Raw genomic sequence first — 23,976 nt, 5'->3', positions numbered from 1 at the left:
ACAAAATGCTATGGAAAATAAAATATTTGTTTAAAATTAATATTTCTGTGATAGACGCCATTTTGAAAATTTTACATTTTTTTTTTTCCTCATCATAGCGGTAAATAAAAGAAAAGGTTAGTATGTAATCCACGTGTTGTTCATCTGGAGTGATATTTTCTGATGCCAGAAGATTACGTTTCAATCCTCCATGTTTACAAAAAGTTTGGAAATTCTTCTCTATGCAGACTTATTTAAATTTACTTCATTTGTTCATTTATTTTGTTTAATGAAAAGTTGTTTAATAAATTATTTAAAAACAAAATGTCATTTAAAAAAAAAAAAAAATCTGAAGGCAAGTGTATACGTACTGTTTGTTTAGAACTCAACTGAAAGTTTTAAAAAAAAACAGGATCATCCTAAAATATGTTCTTTTAGTATCTTCTGATTCTGGGTTGCCTTGATCCAGCAAATGATAAAGAACCGATAATATTTGCTGATATTTCTTTGAAGATACAGCAAAACTGATTTCACATTTTCTATAGAAATATTTTAATGGCCAACACAAGTCTGGTTTATGAAATGACATTTTCCGTTTTTAACATTAACTTTATTGAGTAGTGTAGATTTACTGGCTCTTCCGGCAGTAGATCAAGAACAACCTTCAGAGTAACCAATAACTTGTCTCAGATCAACTGGCAGTTTATTCGAGATGCTAGTGTTTTTGAGCATCATTCATTTAATTCAAATGAATCGGATGAAAATTGTTGCCATTCGTTTCCAGTTAGAATTCTCTTTAGAAAAACATTGTGCACTTATTTAAGGGATCAGATAAGTGAAAGGGTTTCTGTGGAATCAACTGGATTCAAACTTGCTATACCTAGGTGGTCAGTTTGTGTCATTAACCACAGAGTCACCGTCACCTCCCAGATGCTGGTGTAGAACTCAGCCCTAGTCAGATGTGTCCTCATAAAATGCACCCAATGTTTTTTATTTTGTAAAAGAAGCAAGTGAGAGTATTAGGCACTTCAAAACCTGACTGAATGGGGGTGGGGGAACTATTTTAAGTTGATTCCTGATAAAGCACAGAGGTGCTTGTTCAGAATAAGAACGAAAATCAAAATATTGAATTTCAATTAAAATCAATGTTATCTACTTATTGTCAAGTTGAAATTCGTAAAATATGCAAAAATTATGAAAAATAATGAAATAGAAAATTGCAAGTTATACTTAAATAATAAACAGATGAATTTGCATGATAACAAGGGAGGTAACTACAGTCAGTCTTGTTACAACTGCAAAATAATAATGGCGAATCAATGAATGAATTGTAAAATAATGAAAGTACATAATGCAGTAATATGTTACTAATTGAGACATGACAAGTTTACATAATTTTTTTTATCAAAATTCAATTTTGTGACTAGATTTTTATTCTTATTCCAAATATCCATGTTACTACAACATTTTCCCATTGACTACTGTACACTCATTAACTCTTACCCTCGAGTGGCCTCCGGTGATTCCTTTGTAAAAAAAAAAAAAAAATAAATAAAAAAATAACTCACACAGACATCAGATCAAGAAAAGATTGGTGTGAGAAAAGGCACTCAGCTGTAAAAGGCATATTCAATTCTCACCATGACTGTACTGGTTGAACTTTTCCGTGATAGCAGGAATTTCATGGAAAGATTCACTTTTTGCCACCATTATCAACATGGATCTGACATCTGATGTAGAAAAGGCATGCTAATCAAACACGTTCATAATTTTTTTTTTTTTGCTCCTCTCAGCAAAAAGAGGAGTGCTTATCTAGTTTACAACCCAATCTCTGGCAACTTCACGTTGGCATCTAATGGCAGATTATGCAAGCAGCCAAAGGAAGTTGAAATGATTATCCAATTAGTTATCAGATGAAGAGATTTAATGAAAGTATGAAATTTATTAAAACAAGAAAATTAATTTTTAAATCTGAAAATGACTTTCAACACATTATGTACACATGACCCTCCCCCCAAAACCTTTTCCCATGTTAAGAATGGCTTTCTATTTAGAAAGCCATTCCTAACATAGGAAAGGAAGGGGAACACCACATTTTGAATTAATCATCTTGCATTCTTTACTTTGGCATTTTCTGGTCAATTACGTAACCTGCTGTTAGATACAGATGCAAAACTGCTGGCGATTGAGTCGTAAACTTATTTACTATGATACAATTTTTTTTTTTTTTCATACAAATTAAAAATTGTAGAAACATTTTCTTTTGATATCAATTCAGAGGTATTTTGCTTATGTTTTGCCTACCTTTCTGTTGTCATTGATGGTATTTCCAAAAGTCACATGCCCTTGGTTTTCGACCAGTATATTCAGATACTGGCCAGACTTAGCAGTAATGTTCATTGTGAAAGTCTTTTCTCGCTTGAATACGCCCATCTTTTCCTAGAAAAAAAAAAAAAAAAAAAAGGAATAAATGGAATTCATGTTAATACAATAATCATGACATTATTAGGTACCCCCTCTAAAAAAAAAAAAAAAAATGCCAATCATAAAATCTTTAATAATATTAGCAATCCTTTCTGCAATGGAACCCTATTTGGTACAAATAAGCTTCAATCTATATCTGACCTTTCCATCAAGTTTTAATTACGAATTTCTCCAATCTTTTGTTTTATTGCTATTCAGTGATAGGCGAGGGGCACTTTGGTGACAATCTCATAAGTAGAAGGTATAATCCTGAATGGGGTTCACATTCACCAGACCATAACTTCCCAAGATTTTTATCTGTGGATTATCTCAAAGATAATGGTTTATCAAAACGATCCACAAACTATTTCTGAACTAAAGGCGGGGGGGGGGTCATCACAACGAAAATCAATCTAATCCATGTGCACCTGCAATGCAGAAGTGGAGCATATCATTAAACAGAGATAAAAGCAAAGATTGCTGAACATTCATGACTGAAAGACGAATAAATTTTTTCATGGTGAAACGGGATTAGAATTTTGCTTCATTTTAATTCAGTCGAAATTCTCAGAAATCAAGGACCCCTATTCCTGGGGCTAACACTTGATTTCTGCACAAGATATTTGAATATTCCATTAAAGTTCTTTACCTTTCAAACAATAAGTAGAGAACAATTTTTTTTCCCCCCCTTCCTGATTGACCAGTAGACTGTTATAGTATATTTTTCTTATGGTCTCTTGATCTTATCAGATCCCAGGACAAAAATTCATCTAGTCTGGTGATTAGTGTTGTTACTTAAGGTAACATCAGAGAGAAGTTGCACTATTCCTCGCACGGACCAAAGTATAGCTGTGTCGATGGAATCTTATTTAGGCTTTGAATACCATGCTGTTGTTAATAGTTGGTCAGGGTTAACTTGTAGAGTAAAGTATCAACATGTCAAGTTCTTCTGACAAATTCTTGTAGCGATAAAGAGCTGAAGACACTTGAGGATGGTGTCTAGTTGGTAATTCACTTTGGTTTCATTTCATTTAATGTTCTCAAATTAAGGGGGAGGCGACCTTCCTGGAGCTTATGCTTGATCGCTATATGAACTATACATAAATCGCTATATGAACTATACATAAATCACTATATGAACTATACATAAATCTTTGAATATTCCATAAACATTCTTTTCTATATCTCAAACACAGAGTAAGTAAAGAAGTTGAGAATATAGTTTTCCTCACCCAATGGACCGTTTAAAGATGTTATAGTATATCTTTATTGAGGTCTCTTGGTCTTACTGGATTCTAGGACGAGAATTCATCTTGTCTGATGCAGTATCCAGTTTTGAGTTATTACTTGAAGTAACATCACTTGGAGAAGGTGCACCATTCCTTTTAAAAACCGGTGTTGGTTACAAAGATTTTTCTTTGAGTTGCAAATACCATGATATTCTGAATATTTAGTCAAGGTTTACTTCTAGAGAAAAGTATCCTCATGCTCTGACAAACCCCTTAAAACACTCGAGGACAGTGTCTAGTAGGCATTCAAGTTCTCAATTCAAACTGTATGCGTCAATGTGACTTGTTAACTAATAGAATAGAAGACGCCCCCCCCCCCAAAAAAAATTTATAGCCTTGTATCAAATTTTGTATAACAAATAAAACCAATTTCATATAGGGTCAAATTAAAGCGCTCCTGGTATGACCTCAATTTGGGGAGTTACTCCTTAATTACCATTACTCCTATGTACACAGTGACCTGAAGTGGTAGTACCTGATGGAGTCAAATTTGTACTAGTCAGAACACTAAACTGCCCCGGACATACTTAGGCAAGGCATTCACTTCACCCAACACCATTTTTTAAAATACTTTTTACATTTTTGTTCTGTCTCCCCATTTCCCCAGCTGTTCCAAATTCCCTCCAGCTATAAATCATTTTATACTGAACAGAAAAGTTTTGCACCACTTTTATGTATTCTTAAGATTAAATAAAATGATACTAAACTTTATATCTAGAATCCTTATCTCAATTTTGATCAAAATCTGTTACATGATTTGGAATCTAAAATAAAAAAAAATTTCTAAAATTTAAAGCTTAAGTTTTTTTTTTTAATATAAAAATAAAATTCAAAGAATTATTGTCTTATAACTATAGATCAAGTTTAATGCAAATCTGAAATATTCAAATGATGTTGTGCCCATATTATACCCACTAAAAACTCTTTAAAATACTCCAAAGAAACTGAAATTTGAGAGATATTTATTGATGGCTAATACCTATTGTTAAGATTTCACATAAATCAGGTCGCTGAATTTTCACCTCCCTTTGCATAGAACTAAATATAGCCCACATTTTCCACCCTTATACATACCTGGCAGCTGTTTAAAAATTAAAAATGATCAGCCAATTAGTTTAGGAGTGAACAGTGTAGATACACACACACACAATATATATATCTATAATATAAAGCTGAATGTCTGTGTGTGTGTGTGTGTGTGTCTGGTCACGAATAGGCTCCTATATGGTTGACTATTTTAAAAAACTGATTACATATAATGATAGAAGATGTATTGAGGATCAGGAATGGGTATGTTTGATCTGGCAGAATGGTGGTTCATAAAAATTGTGGGGTCTGCGTTCGCGCCTGACCCCCAAAGTATGGAAATAAAAAAGAAAAAAAAAAACGTTTACAAGGATTTTTTATATAGATGTACATAATAATACTTTGATAAATATGTTTCAACTTAAATAGAGATGGTATAATAAAATTGTGGGGTCTTCGTTCGCGCCTGTACTCCATGGAAATATGGCACAAACTTTAACAAAGACTTTTCATATCTATTTGCGTAAGTATACTTTGATAATTATGTTTCAGTTTGAAGAAATATGGTATAATGAAATTATTGGGTGTTCGTTCGCGCCTGACCTCCATAGAATGTAAATATGTCACAAAGTTTAACAAGGTTTTTTTAAAAGGGGTGAGGGTCCACAATAACGCCTTAACTTTAATCTTAATTCACGTTAGTTTTTATTTATTTATTTTTAGTTGAATCATATCATATTGTGTCGAGTAAATTCACCTCATAAATTCACATTCTTATTAAAGTGAAAGCCAAAAAAAAAAAAAAAAAAAAAGTCGTAACTTTAGACAATTCTCAACACAAATTTTGCATAACTCTGTTTTTTTCCTTCTCCACTTGCACGTGGCACTTTCGAAAAATAGATTAATAGATAAATAATAAAAAATAAGAACGTTACTTGTTATCGTGTCAAAAGAAGGAAAAAATCCTGCTCAGGTGATTACATGTCTTTTTAAAAACATTTACATAACCTTTTTATTTTTATTTATATATCTGTTTAAGCTTTTTTTTTTTGTCAGTGTACTAGAAGGAATTCAGTTGATTACAACTCTTTCTGCATGTTCTTTACATTACAATAATAAAACCCTCAATCCGACGGCGCAATACTTCAACGTTAAATACTGTAAAACTGAAACGAAGCTGTTCTGCTTGACAAGGGCGCCATTTTCTTCTTATTCATATTTATATTGATTCTTTGCTTTAAAAAACTAAAGTGATTACGTGTTTACTTTTTTAATATCCCATTTTGCTGTTTCGGATTATTTTACTAAAGTAAGTAAAGCTTTATTATTTTTCAAAACTGTTTTTGTTTCTTTGTTTTTCGATATTTTGTCGATATTATTTAGTAAGAGTGTTTAGCAGAAAAGCCAACAAACAACTACCCGAAAAAATAAATATACAAGAAATAAGTGTTACCATAATCAATAAAAGTTCAGTTCATATGTTTTTTTTGTTTTGAAATAATTTTTAATGCTGTTTATTTTAAATAATTTCAGCGAACAGAAATTAAAACGAAATTTGAGGCGAGAATTTTTATATAAACTACACATGCCATAATCGAATATTTCTCAAGCACAAAATAACGGAAAACATTAAAATATGGTTATAAATATTCCTTAGGTTGACGGAACTCTCTTAAATTGTTAACACAGAATGCTCAGGTGCCCCTCCTTCAAATTGAAAATGGGGTTCTCCATTTCAAAGTCGCTGCCATTTTGATTTTTTTTTAAAACCGGTTCGTGAATTAAAAAAAAAAGATTTTTTTTTACAAACTACTAAAAAATACAAACCAATAAACTTTTTTTTACCATAAAAGTAACTTTTATTGACTATGGTAACATTTATTTCTTGCATATTTATATTATTTATATAAAACATTTTCTCTTTGTAAGGAAACATCATTTTGTTGGTCACTCTTGGCTACGAATGGAAACAAAGTTGATATAAAAAAATATATTTTCGCAAAAATTATCTTTACTTTCATCATATTTTGCTTAGGGTAAAATATTTGAGTATCAAAACCTATCTCTTTACAACCCCCTCCTTTTCATAACCTATCATACTTTCATCAATCACAGTCCATTTTCTGTAGGCTGTTTTTGAACCCAGTCAACGATGGGTACTTCTGCTAGTATATATATATATATATTATATATATTACTAAGAAAATTAATACCCATGCAATCTTTAAACAACACTTCTATCCCGTAAAAACAAAAACAAAAAAAAAATCCTTCATATTTCCTATCACATGCAATCTCGATCTCCTGACTTGGACATTTGAAAAAATATAAATAAATAAAATAAATAAATAATCACTGTTGAAAAAGACCGCATATTTTTCGTAGTGGCATCATGCCATGTGAGATAAAAGAAAAAAATCAAAACGTTTCTATTCTGAAGAAGGTGCAATGATGTTGAAAAGTTTGATTTATAAACAAATGTTTATTTTTCTTTTAAATCTGCGTTGAATTGGCTTACTAAACTTGCATTTTCAATATATATATATATATATATATATATATATATATATATATATTTTGAAAATGCAAGTTTATACACACACATCTGACTTTGTATAAATAAAAATTTAGTGATTCTTACCTCATCAACAAAAACGTAACCGCGGTCTCTTACAACCTTCCCCACCAGGGCTGCATTGACAACAGACTTCTTCAACTTGTGCCGATAGAGAGTGAAACCAAAATACTGTCCAAACAAGAAAGATTTGTAAGAAAGCTGATCAAAATGAAACAATTTTGAAATAATTTTGACACAAACTTTTTTTTTTTAATGTAAACCAGAGTTAAACTTAACCTCAGCTTGCATTGCACTTAATCTTTCATGAAACAGAGTAGTCACATATTTTGATGTACTAGTTTTTATCAATGTAGATAGATGTGTAAATACTGAGTAATTGACCCGTCAAGCAATAGAATGGTTTAGTGTATGAATGTGTGATACTGTCGCCCCCTCCCCAATGTTGGAATATGGGTGAGAAAGAGAAAGACTTTATTGACAAACAATAGATAGTAAGTTGTTCACCAAGGAACACAAAAAGGAAGCTCACATAGGATTGTTTGTCAAGGTGTCGCAGTTATGGTAACAAAAGAACTGAACAATAGATGTAGATATATTTGGAGTTGGTTTGTGGGTACCTTGGAGAGTGGCTATCAGTTTATGATAGTGTAATGTGGCAATTACATTTTAACCAGATTGCTACATTTCAACCACTCTGACCTACACATTATTTGGTACTGTCACAGGAACAAACAAGTAAGGAAGGCCATAAAAAAATATGACTCAGCACTTTTTTTTTTTTTTTTTTTTTAGGTATTAATGCATTTATTCCAGTAATTTCCGACAACACATTTCTCCAGGTTTCAAAATATCACTCACACATCAAACATGTCTGTCAAGGCACTCTTTCACACACATATCTCTGCCATCAATTGTCTCTCCGTTTGTTTTTTTTTCTCTCACGCCATGGCCCATTTTTTCTATCACCGCATACAAATCAAAACACCTCCGGTCACTTCCTTCGCTCGACGACATGCCTTTCTTTTTTTTGTCCCGCATTGACATTATCACACATGAGTCTACTTGCTTCAACACGTGTCAAACACCTCTTCTGTTTTTTTCTGACCACACGGTCTATTTTCTATTTTCCTTTTCTCTCCTTGCCAATTTCCATACGGGCTTTAAATGCGGCTGCTGCTTTTCTCATTCATCGACACTCAAGAGTGCACCACATCGTTACAACAGTAGGAATGGTTTACGAACAGTCTGGGGTTTGCGATTATTGAGAACAGTGTCCAGTTGGCAACAATTGAAAGTTGAACATAGAGGGCAGATTGTGGTTCAGAAGAGATGAGCAAATGAATCGATCAATATACGATCAACTGATGAACACAGCCTTGACAATAGATGTAGCGTTCAGAGCGTCGATGGTGTCACACACACACATAGACATACACAGTGCAATGAAAATGTAAAGAAAGTACTAGATGTAGACGTTAGTGTGTAGAGAACTGATGGTATCACACACACACACAGTGCAAACAAAAGTCTGTGTTTTCTTTTGAGTGGTTTTATTTTATTTTTATACTTGTCTCGGAAGCTGCCAATGTGAGAGACATCACGGCTAGAAAAGATGACGGCAGGGAAGAATACTACAAAAGCAACGTTGGGTCGGTTACGTTGTCAGTAGGGTGAGGTGGGGCATATGGTTTTTCACATGAATATAATTTGGGGATGAGTTTTGAACCATGCTCATGCAAGAATTTCATTGAAAAAAATGTTGGAATTTAGGAGTCATACGAATTGGATTCCTTGTGGCTGGCTCTCCCCAGCACATCAACTTGTAATGGAATCTGCTATAGAGAATGGTGACAGAAAGAAAGCATCATACACCAAAAAGTAGATAAATTGATCATTAAAATTAAATGACCTCCGTTCTGTCTCAAGAAACAATGGATACCCCTATAAGAGTGTCTGTGAATGTAATTGTAAAGCAACCGTTGCACAATCTCCAATCACATTTCTCCTGAGTTAGCATTGACAGATTCCAGTGGCAAGCAGAAGTCCAAGACGACTGGAAACAATGCAGACATAAGCATAAAGCACAAACAGCACCAGGTATCTCCAAATGGTCACCCATCTTAGTACTAACCAGGCTCAACAATGCTTAACTTTGATGATCTGATGGGAACCAGCGTGGAAACATAATTATACCGTAAATTGATCAAGTAGTTATATTTTTATGAAAATTATTTTTAATTATACTTGAGTATTTCCTATGTACAGAATGGCTTTATAAAATTTCACGTTTGAATTAGGAATTATCTCCCTTGTCGGGCTAAATGGCGTCAAGAGGTCGATCATCGTTTAGCCATAAAATTTGATTTTCTTTTTTTCAAAACACAAAGATTCAATAAATGTGATTTTTGATGCAATTTCTTTCTGTCACATGTAAGTACACCATAAAGATTCTTCTTTATTTTTAGCATTTTTTTAAGAGGTGGTGGCGGTGGGGGTTATTAATTTGCTGCCATGGTGCTTTACATTTTGTGAAATTTGTTGTTGTTTGTCTAACCTCTTTCTGGTTTATCCAAAATAAAAAGGCGTTTTATTACACAAAAATAACGTCTACTCTTCTTTGCACTAGAACACTTCATTTTACCGTTTCTAACATGAAATCAACAAAGCCAAAAACACTTTTGCCATGGTGATCTTAAAATATCTACTCGTGTTAACTTTTATTCTAATCGACAATCCAAACTAAACACTAAACTTTTTATAAACGCATCAAATGAACTTCTGCATAGATGTTCTATCTAGCATAAAAATAGATCTTCTACCATTCATCTCCTTTTGTCGACTATTTGTTTTTCCATGAGATTCCTTCAAATGAGTCATCGGCAGAGGCTTCCAGTACTTGTTCCCACTCTATTTAGCTGCTCACATCAATACCCTCATGCCATAGTTGTCTATCTCTAAGTATCAACATTTATAAGCATCATTGGTAAAAACGGTTGCCTTTCTTCTCTATTAGAATAGAATTAAATAGTGCTAATAGTATTTCTTTTATGCTAACAAAATTTGTTTACATGTTTACTGTGTGTTCTCCTTGCTGATCTAGTATAATTTTTCTTTTTTCTTTTGTAGCCTTATTTTTATGTTCAAAATGCTTTCTATTCTGTAATTTTATGAAGTCTACGATTTGTTTCGGAAACAGTGTTGTTTTTTTTTTTTATTCGTTTTCTATTTTATAGTTGTCGATGATCAATAAACCCGTGTCTAAAATATACCTTGTGTCATGGTCTTCTATAATGTAAATCTCACCTGTCTGTTTAAATGTATGTATGTATGTATGTATATATGTTGCTATGTCTGCCTAAAACTTTTGACAGGGGTGACAGGTTTTCACAGGGTCAGTATTATTTTGAAGCTCAACCCTTCGGATGATAAATATCGAAAAATTGGCTAAAAATATTAATTCCTTCACCCTCAACTGAGCACTTTTCTACAGGGAGGAGGGGGGGTCGCTTTTTTTTGCTGATATTTTAAAAAGTCAACCTCTCTTTTTGATTGACTAGCCTTAATTTAAACATTCGTCACTTCTGGTTTGACGATGTGTGCAACAGCAAAGACGCGTCACTTTTTTTTTTTCACATTCTTTTCCTTCTTCGCGGTACAGGTTCGCGCCTGCCTGCCTACTACCACTTTTTTTTTCTTGCTCAACACACCTTCAAACACCTGGGCAAGGCCGGGCACCCAGTTTAGTTATACATAAAAGCCAACGATCAAGGAGATTTACACAATTTTCAGTTGATGAATACAGAGTTTGTATAGATTTTCAATGTCCCTTTTCAAAAACTTTTCAAAGTTTTTCAAGGCCTCCTCCAAACAAAATTCAAGTTTTCAAAACAAAATTTGGGGTTTGTTTTACAATCCACAGCGATTTGAGTATGTGATGCAATGGGGGAAAAAGGTGGCTGGTTAATTTTAATGCATCTAAAATCAAGCTTCTCACTTTCCATCATCAACACTCTGATCTACATCTGGCCCAATTGAAATGAACGGCTGTCGCCTTGAGGACGCTCCATGTTTAGACAAGCTTTTTGGTCTGACCTTCACACCTGATCTGTGATATAGAGCACATATATCAAATGCGTTGCCAAGGTCGCTGGAAAAAGGGTTGGATCTCCAGTACATATCTTACTGCCAGTGCAATCATCTACTTTTATAAGAGCCAAGTATGTCTTAGGATTGAGTACTGTTGCCACATCTGGTCAAGAGTTGCTCAAAGCACACTATCCTACCATGATGAAGTTTAAAACCGACATCGTAGTATAATGGTCGATGCCCTTTTCTCTTCTCTGCAACCTCTTTCCCACAGAAGAGATGTTGCAAGCCAGTCTCTGCTAAATCATTATTTTCATGGCAAGCGTTTGACTAAGCATCAATCTATGGTCTCTCCATGCTAACTTTTCACAAAATACATTTGTTTGACAAAAAACACTATCAATAAATTCCCCCACTCTATTAGTGTCTAAACCTAAACGTGGATTTCATCAACAAAGCTTCTATCCTAGAACAGCCTGTCTGTGGAAACGTTCTGCTGGTCTGTTTCTCCAGCTGACTGCAATAGTGTCATCTTCAAGTCCAACATAAAAGAGTTCTTATTGAATAGTCCTCACAAATAATCTAATTATACTAAATTTCCACTGCAAATGATTACAACACTACAGATCCAATGACTACAATACACATATTAACCCTTATCTGCGAGTGGCCTCTGGGCCGTAATATGCGGTAACCCCTTTGTAAAAAAAAAAAAAAAAAAAAAAGTAAACACGTTATATTGTAAATTTTCGCTAGGTAGAACCAAATATCAATTTTTCAGATGCAATACTATAGCGGTCTATTTTCTAGAATTCAACCGTCTTTTCTTTATATATTAGAGTTCTTGATAATGATCACGAAGTGTGTACGGTGACAAGCAACCAAGGCCTAGAGTTTTAGTATCATATAGATGGATTAGCAATTGAATAAAAACTTGAGCCAGGTTTTAATGGTGGAGAATAAAAAAAGAAAAAAGTACCAATCCAAGACGTTCCATGAAGATTGGATATTGAGAAATTGTTCTTTGGAATTCAGGCAGGAGATCCAAAATGGAGGCACCCTAAAAGAAAAAGTTAATTTATAGAAAATGAACAGATAAAAAAACCCAAAAACTACATTTAAGTTACATTAAAGTGTTCTGTTTAAGAAGAATAACACATTAAATGACATATGAACATTTTCCTCTCAATCATAAACTCTTTCTCCCTGATAGCTCTATAAAATTAGTTGTCGACGGAGAAAAAATCCAAAACACATAGCATCAATGTCAACACACCTCAATCCATTGCAAACAGAACCCTGTTTGAATTTATCTGATGTTTTATATCTGAAGAAAAATTTTTTCGCTGAAAATAGCTATTTAGGATTCTGTTTTCTTTTGAAATTAATATATATTTTTTTTATTGTAAAATACTCCTTACACTGTAGCTTATATTCAGTTTAATGTCTTTACAAGCTGGCATGCATTGGACAGCTTTAAGAAATTGACATCCAAAGTAACATATCTCTGGTCAGGTCATTCATTTTTATCACTTCCAATTTTTCCTTGAATAGATTTTTATTCAGCACTTACAGGTCCTTGTAACGGTAAGTCTTTTGGAGGTTTACGTTTTCAGTGCAAATGATACTAAAAATATAATCACAAATTAAGATTTCTACCTTGACATGGCTGACAAAGAGAAAGCTACTAAACTATTTAACTATTAAATAAAATAAATATTAAATGAAGGGTTCTGTTTGAAATTCAGTACAGAGTTCAAGAAGATGTATCTGAAGAAGGTCAAAAGTTACATTGGCAGAAATGTGAATATATCATCGAAGATGAGGAACAATGGTAAAAAAAAAAAAAAATAGTTAAAAAGGTTACCTTTCTAAGAAATGCTCCTCCATAAGAACCTTTGGGTACTGATGGCGGTATTGGCTTTTGAGGTAAGTCACGATACTGAAATGAAATCCAGATGGAAAAATTAAAATTTTAAATCGTGATTTAAAAAATATCTTGGAATAGCGTTTAGTACAAGATGGAAAGCAGTTCATTTAAATCTTTTGAAATGATAAATGATTTATATAAAACTAGCAAGGTTACCTGGTGTTGCTTGGGGTAAAAGTGTAACATATTTCCACTAAAACTTCTACGAGGTGCTTTCAATAAGTTTCTAGACTTTGTTCATATAAGTACTTTTATTGATAGTACACACATGAAACTCTAGTCCCCTTTGAAGTAATCTCCTCCGGCTGTGATGCACTTGTACCATTCAGATAACTTATGGAAGTCCTCTCATGTGAGCGTGTCAATGACCCTCATCACAACCTCTTTCATCTCAATTGTCTCATAACGATAGCCTCTAAGGTTTTCCTTGAGCTTAGGAAATAACAAAAAGTCACACAAGGAGCAAGGTCTGTACTATACGGAGGGTGAGGAACTATCTTGATGCCCATCTTCGTCAAATAATCTGTGACAAGGATGGAGTTGTGCACTGGTGCATTTGCATCTTTTGCATCTTTAGTTCCTCGCAAATAATTGTGTATACAGTTTCCACACTAGCATCAAACTGTGCACTTATATTATCTCTATAGACACATGATGGTCCTTATCCATGAAATTCTTTATTTGGCCAATCAACTCTAGTCTTCTGACTTTCTTATTCCTCTCACACCCCTCATCAAACTCCCTGCCTTCCTTGAAATTCACCAACTGTGACAATCAGGCTTTAGTAGGGTTAATAAATTTGTAGGCTTTTTTTCCCCCCCCTTTTTTCAATCTGACAATATAACATAATATACCAGCAAGACCACTGGACCAGGCGTTGGCCCAGACACAAATAGGACTTATCTGCATCATGATTTTCTAGAAAGAAACAAGTATAATTTTAGAGTTGAACCTACCTTTGCAATCACATTTCTGATGAGGTGGTATTTTTTCGTGATGTCTCCTGCTTCAGTGAGGGGAGCGTCGTAATCGTAGCTTGTTGGGTTTGGACGATAAGGAGAGAAGTTAGCACCTGGTAGAAAACAAATATATATTAACTGATTTAATTTACAACAATGAATCTCAATGACTGTACATTCTTGAAATATTACATTTTTTCTATCTGTTATATAAAGGGTAGTTGTATGTATGCATGTTCATCTAAAAGTAAAAAAAACAACAAAAAAACTACAAAACAAAGAGTCACAAAGTTTGTATATTCTTGATTGATGTCGGCTTTCATGAATAATATGTAAAACTTAAAGATTATTCATTCTCTGGATGTCAACTGACCAAGTTTCGTTAGATGGGGAGCAGTTTTTCAGTGTTATTGTGCACAAATTTGGAGAGAAAATGTCAACTAATTCTATGAGAAATCTATTATATAAAGTGCAGTTGTCTGTGTGTCTGTATGTTTGGTCCTTTTTTTTTATAAAAAATAATTATTTGAATAAATGTTAGAATATTGAGTTCGGGAAGAAAAATGTATAGTTGTACTTTCTATTTAAAGTGATTTTTCAATAGGCTTTTGATTCTTAACTTCTAGAGGATTTTGATTGGCAACAGCAACCACCCAAGTCCGAGGGCTATCTCAGAATGATGTGAATTCCTTGGTTGAGCAAAAGCAAATTTTAGTGTCAACTGGGCCAGGTTTTGTCAGGAGTGTCATTTTTTAGTGTTATGATGTACTAATTTGGAAAGAAAATGTCAACTAATTCTATAAGGAATCTATTATATGAAGGAGAGTTGTATGTGTGCATGTCCAGCTAAAGAAGAATGGGTGAAAGAAAGAAGAAGAGGGGGTTGGGGACGGGAGGAAGAGAGAGTGATAGAGAAAAGTTTTAATAGAAGTGTTACACTCTTGCTTCAGGGAACACCAGGTAGCCCTGCTAGTTACTTCGAATTATACCCCCCCTTCACCATTTCAGAAAAAGCGAAATAGCTATAATTTAGAATAAACTCATTTTGAGGCAATTATAAGAGAGTTTCTTAGTCATTAAGTAAAATTTTACGACTCAATCCATAATCAGTTACATTTGTTTCAACGATGTAGAAATATAAAAATGAAAGTATCTTTGAAATTTTAAATTGTTCATTTTCTTATTTAAAAAAAAAATTGCATAAGGTTTGATCAGTAAGTAATGAGATTTTTTTTGTTTTTTTACATAGGCATCACCACTTATCAAGGCCGAGGGGACACTCGAGGATAAGGATTAAAGAGTATACAGTAGTCAATTGGACAATATAGTAATTGTCAGTAATGGAAATTCAGTAAATTTGTTAACTTAAGGGGAACGGCCTATCAAGAACTTGTTTACATTGGACTTGAAGACAACCATATTGTAGTCAGCTGGAAAGCAGGAAAACGGAAGACAGTTCCACAGGCGTGCAGTTGTAAGAAGCTTTGTTAATGGAATCTACATTTTAGAGGTTGGCAACAGTTACATTGTAGAAGTACCTGAAGTCAGACGTGACCTTAAATTTGATGCTTAGATAATTATAGTCATACATGATTAACAATATCTGAGCCGAGAAGTCTAAGAATGTTGATTAGAAATTGTTTTTCATAAAATTGAAATAGAAGTAGGTTGGAATTGTCATATGTAAGGGTTCGATTGCATGTGATAGAACTCGGACAAAGTAATTATTTAAACCACTGGGTAAAAGATAGTGCCAGGAAATGCATAGTAAATAAAACTGAAATAGGGCTGTGAGGTTTATTGTTTTCCATTCTAATTAAATAAGAACCTGGAGAAGAAACATCAATTCTAGAAGAGATATAGAAGTAAAAATTACCATTCCAGAATCCAAAGTCTGATCCTCCCTCAAACATATACCTATATAAAAAAAAAAAAAGAAGAAGAAATAAAATTATATTTAATTGTTAGAAACGGTTGCAAATTCATTTGAGGCAGTAAATGGAAAATACATTTGAAAAATTTGAATTGGTGCGATACTCTTATGACCCGGGGAAGTTAATCAGTGTTGTATTTTGGGTGACTTGGTAATAAATGTAGTCTAAGGTCGCATGGATCATATGCATTTCTACAAGCTGCTCTGTCAATCACTTCACAACCATGCTGTATGTGAAGATCTGCAGGATTTATGGTCAGTTCTGTTGGCAAGCCAAAAACAAAAACTCATTGTGAACAATAAAAATATCTATTGGAACACAAATCTGTATCAATAATAAAAAAAAAAGTAACAGTTATGCTGTTCTTGTTGAAGAGAAAAGACATGTTGAGGATTCCATGAACAAAGCTTCTTTCTTAGAACTGCACGCCTGTGGAACTCTGTTCCGTCTGCCTGCTTCCCCCTGGACTATAGCTTGGATGTCTTCAAGTCCAATGTTAACAAATTCCTAATGACCCGCCCCCTTAATTAAACACTTCATCAAATCTCCACACTAACGTAATGTACTTGCAATAACCCTTATCCCTGAGTGGCTTCCGGGCCTTGATAAGTGGTGATCACTGTGTAAAAAAAAAAAAAAAAAAAATCTGACTGATGCCAAGTTTTGGTTGGAGTCTAAATTTTCTGCGAGTTTTTGCCCCTGAGAGAATGTTGAATTTGGAAAAGAATTCTTTTGAACTTTTGTCTGATCACCAACTCAGCTCTTATGTTAGTCTGTCCGTCTCACTGACACCACCAACAGTTCTCAGATCAATTCTCCAAATGTTAGTTCTGTTATTGGAATTTTTCACTTTCGTCCAGGTTTGTGATTCGTTCATCAATTACAATTTGCGTTGTTGCATTCTATGCCCTTTTTGATTTGTTAACTAATGAAAAACTTCGTTTTTACCAAAAGAAGGTGGACCTTAATTATGCCCCCCCCTCCGTCTGGGGTTGAGTCTTGTTTAAGAATTAACACCTTAGCATAAGTTGACAGGTAATTATATTCAAAACATAGAAAGTGTACTCGTAACTTTTCCAACATAAAATCGTTATAAAATCATTCTTTGATTATTTTATTTGAAAATAAAATCGTTAACAAAATCAATTATGATTTTCATCCATTTCTGATTTTTATATAAGAAATACTAAAAAATCTATTTTAGGTTATAGTCAGCTAACATACTTCTTAACTTCAGGTGTGGCTGCTATCGGGAGCGGTGACAAGACAAATCAGTTCCTTCACTTTTATCATTTGTCAGTGTTTCTATTGTGAAGTGATTTATTGAAATAAAATATAAGAAAAGGACATTGAAAAATATACAATAAAAATTAAAAATATAAAAAGATAAAAATAACACAATTCGTTTTTATTTTCACTTTTAATAACAAAATTAAGTAAAAGTTTTTACTTTATTAGAAATTTGATAAGAAATGTTTATGAAATTATAAATATGTTTTTTTTATGTGCAAAATATAAGTTTTTATTTTAATTTATTTAATGTTTACGAAAGTATAAAAATTAAATTATAGTAAACAAAATAATAAATGAAATTATTGAAATCAAAATAACAAAATTTCAAACATCATAAGAAACATATCCAATAGATAATTTAAAAAGATTTAAAAAAGTAATTTCAATAATTCTTTAAAAAAAAGAAATAAATAAATAAAAAATAAAAATAACTTCAATAATTCTTAACTAAAAAACTTTTCAATGATTATTAAATAAAAAAAGAATGATCGGAAAAACGTAATAAAAAAAAAAAAAAAAAAAAAAAAAGGCTCCCTGCACAGGCAAGATAGAGAAAAAAAGCGAAGAAACTGATTAGCCATATCATTTCTGGTAGCAGCCAAGCCAGAAGTTAGGAAGTACATTAACTGACTACCCTAATTTTGAGTTTATTTTCAACAGTTGTTAACCCAAGAAGATAACATTTTAAAATTGTCTTTTAAAGAATGGAGTTAAAAGCTCTAGCATTCACCATCACCCCAGCGATAAAGATGACTTTTTAAATCGTCATAAAAAGGAATATTTTGCATGCCATTTCTGTAATCATTTCATTTAGATTTATTTTATAATCTAAACTCAATTCGAAATCAATTAAAAATTTCCCAGACAAATCCTCATTATGCCACATTGCTATCTGAACTAGATCACACCTTTTTCAAAACTTATGTCATTGAGCTTGGATCATTAATTAAAAGATAGAAAATGAAATATCCTACTTCAGAGTTCAGGCAAAGTTTTTTTTAATATGCATGTTAGTTTTTTTTTATATGCATATTAGTTTTTTTAATATGCATATTAGTTTTTTTTTATATGCATATTAGGCTTCTAATACATGCACAATACAAAAAAAAAAAAAAAAGGTTTAGTTTTTGTTTGTTTTCTTCATCCAGATTTGTGAATTTTCAAGTTAATAAATGAATATTGGCACAATCCTCTACCTGTATGAGAGCTAGGTATGTCTCAAGATGGAGTACTTCCATCATATTTGAGGGAGGTGCAGCTCTGAGTGAGCCCTCGCCCCCCGCCACCGATAGAGTAAAAAATTTCTATTGTGAACCAATTTATTGAAATAAAATATAAGAAAAAAACATTATTGAAAAGTATACAATAAAAATTAATTAAATTATACAAATAAAAATAGCACAATTAGTCTTTTTTGCACTTTTAATAACAAAATGAAAAAAGGGGGGTTTATTTTATTTGAAATTTTATAAGAAATATCTTTATGAAATCATAAAAAGAAAATTACTGAATTCAAAATAAAATTTCAAACAAAAAAAACTAAAAAAAAAAAACGTATCCAATACATATTATTCCCAAAATAGTTTTAAAGATTTTAAAGTGTTTTCAATAATTCTAAAAAAGAAAAAAGAAATTGATTTCAAGAATTCTCACTTAAAATAAGACTGAAAAACTTTTCAATGATTATGAAATAAAAAAGATAAATCAGAAAATGTAAAAAAACAAAAACAAAACAAAATAAAATAAATAAGAGTACATGCTCAAGGGAAATATAGAAAAAAAACGCGAAGGAACTGATTTGCCTTATTGCTGCTTCCAATAGCACTGTGCTGGAAGTTAGGAAGTATGTTAGCTGACGATAAACAAAAATAATTATTCCAAGTAAAAGTTACAAAAAAAGAACCCTTGCATTTTTATTTATTTTGCTAGCTTAAAAATGACCTCTGGTCTGCTTCCCAGTGGAACAACTCATGACCAATGCTAGGTGATTGCCTTCATAATCTTGACAACATGGGACGAGTGGCAACCTTTTTGTGAGCAGGTATCAAATGACCACCTGGAACGACCAAAGTCGGAGACGTCACTAGGAGTGAACGGGTACATAAACATTCACACCATATTTTTGGTTATTGTAATACTGACATCATCTTATCTAACATTTTGTTACATAATAAAATGTAACAAGCAGAGATGACATAGTTAATGACGGGAATGTAAGCAAGCCTTTTCTTGTTTAAAATCCAAAACAATTGAGAACGAAAATCTGTGCATGCTTATTCAGGGTGTTTTTTTGCTTGAGACGAACTTTAAATTGACGAGAGTTTTTCTTTAATTGCAAATTTGGCAACTATCAGTTATTCTGACTTCAGTTTGGTTTGGTAATTTAGCCTGTGGTTTCAGCAGGACGATATAATCAATTTACTGAGAGAAACATTTGATAAATGAATAATTTCACAAAGTAGACCTGTCAATTGGCCACCTCGTTCATGCGATTTAAGCCCATTAGACCATTTTTTTAGAGGGGGGGGGTATCTAAAGTCTCATGTTTACACTGATAAACCACTTGGAAAACAACATTTGGCACATTACTGAAATACAGCTTAATTTAATGAGAGTGGACCTGGGAGCAATGGTAATTAAAGGGTGGCTCAACACTCCCCAAAGCCTGCAAGCTGGGGCCTCACCACTGGATATAGTTTAAGGTCATCAAAAATGGTATTTAAATTATAAATGCCAGAACTTTATGAAATAACCTACAAACTTGTATGATAAAAAATATTTTTGTGATTTATTCTATTTATTCTAATTTGCACCTTAAAAAAAAAAGTTCATCTTCGAATTAAATATTTGTGTAATAAAAGATAGGCACAGGTTTAACAACAGAGAAACAGATTTTATTTTGTCAAAAAAAAAACAAAAGAAAAAAAAAACCTTTTCATTGGTTCACAGGATAATTTTTTTTTATTTTTATTTTTTTTTTTATTTACTGTCTTTTTCAACACTTATTTATTCATTTATTAGCACACTCAATTATAAATTTTTACTTAAACCTACTTCCTTTTCTTACATATCCTTTTTCTTTTCTTTCTTACTTCCTAGCACTTAAGGGTGGGGTCGACTAGGACCACATGCTATAGTAGTTACCATGTGAAGTAGGACAGAAAATAAAAATGATAAATATATAGTATACTAGCAGATCTACCCAGCATTGCCAGGTATTAATGTAATGTTAAATTTCTTTAAGTTAAAAAAAAAAAAAAAAAGAAACCAAGACATGTGTATGTGAGTATTGTTTTTTCTAAACAGTTTACTTCTTGTAAGTTAAAAAACAAACAAAAAAAAAAATACTCGAGTTGAGATTGAAACCAAAACCTAAAGACAGTGAGTCAAGTATGATAATTATTAGGCCAAATTTTAAAAAATGTTTTCAAACCTACTTATTCTTAACATAAGGTTGGTTGGTTATTTTATGGCATATCAACCCTTTTCAGGTTATTTAATGCCGAATCCAGTGATTTTGAAGAAAAAGTTTTTTAATAGAATATATTTGTTTTTTTTTTTCAAGTCAGTTTCTATTTAACCCATAGTTGGGACCCTAACAAGTACTACTCCTGGTCAGAGTGGACCTGGGAGCAATGGCAATTAAGGGGTGGCTCCACACTCCCCAAAGCCCACAAGCTGGCGCCTCACCATCGGATATAGTTTAAGGTCATATCCAGGACCTTAACATAAGGAAGCTATCATCTGTATAATTCATGCATGCGTAGTCATGAAACAGTTGACAAACAGATAAAAACACAATCACTCCCAAGTACCAATTCTTCAATTTTTACTCCTTAGCAGTTCTTTCTTCCGGATGAAAACAAATTAAAAAATTTTTTCACATGTCTGAATACCCTATATACCAAGTTTCAAATCTGTAGATCAAAAATTCATTGAGAGCTGTCCTCACTCACTTTTATAGATATATAGATTTTTTTACAGAGGTTCCTAGTGACATAATTTATTTTAAGGGTTACACAGAGGTAACGAGGTTAAAGAAACTCACATGTTGACGTTAGCGCCCAATTTTAGTATCAAGTCAAGACTCTTGGCAAATTGCTGTGCGTCCACTGTGTGATGTGTTAGACCCCAATTGTCAAGCCATCCAGTATAAAATTCTGAATTCACCTAAAGAAATAAAATTGAAAAATGAATTTGGTATTTGAAAACAGTGACAATGCAATCTATCAAAGACAAATAATCCCATATTGATGAATTTAATATCAGTAAATATTCACCAACATATTCTACCTTCTTTTGTTTCATTTTACTTCTTAAAAAAAAAAAAATAATAAAATAAAAATAAATAAATAAATAAAAAATTAGAAAAAAAAGGCCCTTATATCTGGGGCTAACACTTAATCTCTATATAAGATGCACAGATATTCAAATATTCCATTTTATCTCCCAAACATTGAGTTCATAAAGAAGTAGAGATTATTCGTTTTCCTCTCAGTGACCAGTTAACTGTTATACTATAACTTGTCAGTGGTATCTTGGTCTGACTGGATTCAAGAACAAGAATTCATCTAGTCTGGTGGAGTAACTAACTTAGGGTCATTACTATAGACAACATCAAAGTATAGTATCTGTTCTGATGCTACACTTCGCCTTTTTTGACCTCAATCAGTGAAGGAGAAATACTTCATGACTGAGGCAATTTTTAATTTTGTTCCTATCCAAATTGCCCCTTTTTGAGGAGCTGGATTTTCCCCCACATTAAAAACCGACCTTGTGTCTAACTGCTCTCGTAGGGAGGGAAGTAAATAGGACCATCATTGGAGAAGGCACACCAATCGTCGTATGCGACAGTGTAGGTAGCGATACAGACGGAATTTTGTTTAGGCTTCGAATACTATATTATTTTAAGTATTTTAGTCAGGGTTTACTTGTGGGAGGAGGGAAGTATCTTCATTACGGTTGCCCTGACAAACCCCTGTACGGAGAGAACTTAGTTTCTAGTAGGCATTCAAGTTCTCTACTGAATGAAAGATGGTGTGGTGTTTTGTATATATTTCAACGTAAAATTTACTTCTCAAAAACAAATTTCCATTAAACTCAGTGAGCATTCTTTGCCTATAAACCGGAAGCAGAAGCATTGTGGGTTATGTTTGGAGTTCAATAGAAATTTAGTTTTTCTTTCCAGCTGTATGCAATTATTACTTATTTTTTAATTGTATAATAATTATTTTATTTTGCTTATCATTATTTAAATATTCACTAGATTTGTTGCTCAAGTTGAGAAATAGACTGGTTTATCAATGATGTAAGAGCAGCAATGAGTTTCAAGGGCTTATAATTTTTTATTTATTCAAATTTTTTTTCATGGCTATAACATTCAAAGTTTAAAATGGAGATTGCTTTTTGAGGCAATTTACATTTAACTATATTATGTGATTTTTACATTTCATTTTAGACACATTTTGAAAAAGTTAAATATCTACATAAATCAGTGCCTGATGTCTTTCTAGAAAAATAAATTCTGACTAGACAAGTCGGGAATCTGGGGTTCCTTTCCATGAGTGAAAAAATTACTTTCACTATGACTAATGTTTGTGCAAAATTTTACAAATTTCAAAGCGTGGTTATTAAGAAAAGTGTGAATAAACAAACGATTTTGGGACAATTATAATGGCGCCTAGAGGAGGGGGGGGGCAACCAGTGTTATCCTGGAAAATCTCTTCTGGCAAAAATTTACTTCCACCATGACTAATGTTTGTGCAAAATTTCCCAAAAAAAAAAAAAAAATCAAAGGCATGGTTATTGAGAAAATGCAAACGGGAGTGAATTACTAGGTCCAATCTCTCCTTTGTTGGGAGGGGTCTCCCAAAATATCAGGGAAACCATTGCCAACAATAGAATCATTGGATTCCTATGATATGATGATTAACATAAAAAGGTTGTGTTTATTTAATTCTATGATACGTAACATTTTTAGATACCATACACTGCAAAAACTCAAACACCTTTAGATCTTAATTTGCATATCTATTTATATAAAACAGCTTGTATTCTGTAACATGCACTTGTAATTTTGCAGTAACATTTTCTTTATTATACACTAGCATGCTGCCTGATGTTGCACAGTCATAAAATATGCTTAAATATGATATTTTAATTTATGCAGATTTTGTATTGATTATTATAGAGCCAATTCTTCATTGATTATTATATTGTACCCAATATATAGTAGTGATTATAAAAGTTTTTAAAAATTAAAAAAAAACTTGGGTGCCATCAGTTAGAATTGTAACCAAAATGTAGCTCGCTAAGTGCATATGCATATCAAAAGTTTAAAAAGTAACATAGTTAAACGTATAAATGTATATTGTGCATGTGTAGAAATTGCATGTTTAGTAGAGTTATGCTTACCAAGTAGCAAATTTATTTTTAATTT

The 23,976-nt window shown here is 32.6% G+C and overlaps 1 protein-coding gene across 2 annotated transcripts in view; it reads right to left on the bottom strand.

Moving 5' to 3' along the window:
* LOC145291218 (beta-galactosidase-like) overlaps positions 1-23,976 on the bottom strand; it is a 120,021-nt gene that overhangs the window by 10,329 nt on the left and 85,716 nt on the right. For both annotated transcript variants that reach the window (XM_080136806.1, XM_080136805.1), the window contains exons 8-14: positions 21,586-21,707; positions 16,187-16,227; positions 14,308-14,423; positions 13,289-13,363; positions 12,401-12,481; positions 7,399-7,503; positions 2,284-2,418 (exon numbers count right to left, since the gene is read on the bottom strand). In XM_080136806.1, the coding sequence (XP_079992932.1) occupies positions 2,284-2,418; positions 7,399-7,503; positions 12,401-12,481; positions 13,289-13,363; positions 14,308-14,423; positions 16,187-16,227; positions 21,586-21,707 (675 nt within the window). The remainder of the gene's footprint in view (positions 1-2,283; positions 2,419-7,398; positions 7,504-12,400; positions 12,482-13,288; positions 13,364-14,307; positions 14,424-16,186; positions 16,228-21,585; positions 21,708-23,976) is intronic.

This window comes from Euprymna scolopes, chromosome 12, assembly GCF_053919585.1.
Source record: "Euprymna scolopes isolate OS-2025 chromosome 12, ASM5391958v1, whole genome shotgun sequence".
Classification (NCBI taxonomy): Eukaryota; Metazoa; Mollusca; class Cephalopoda; order Sepiida; family Sepiolidae; genus Euprymna; species Euprymna scolopes.
The sequence above is the reverse complement of the archived record's forward strand: the minus strand, read 5'-3'. Positions and strand labels throughout refer to the sequence as shown.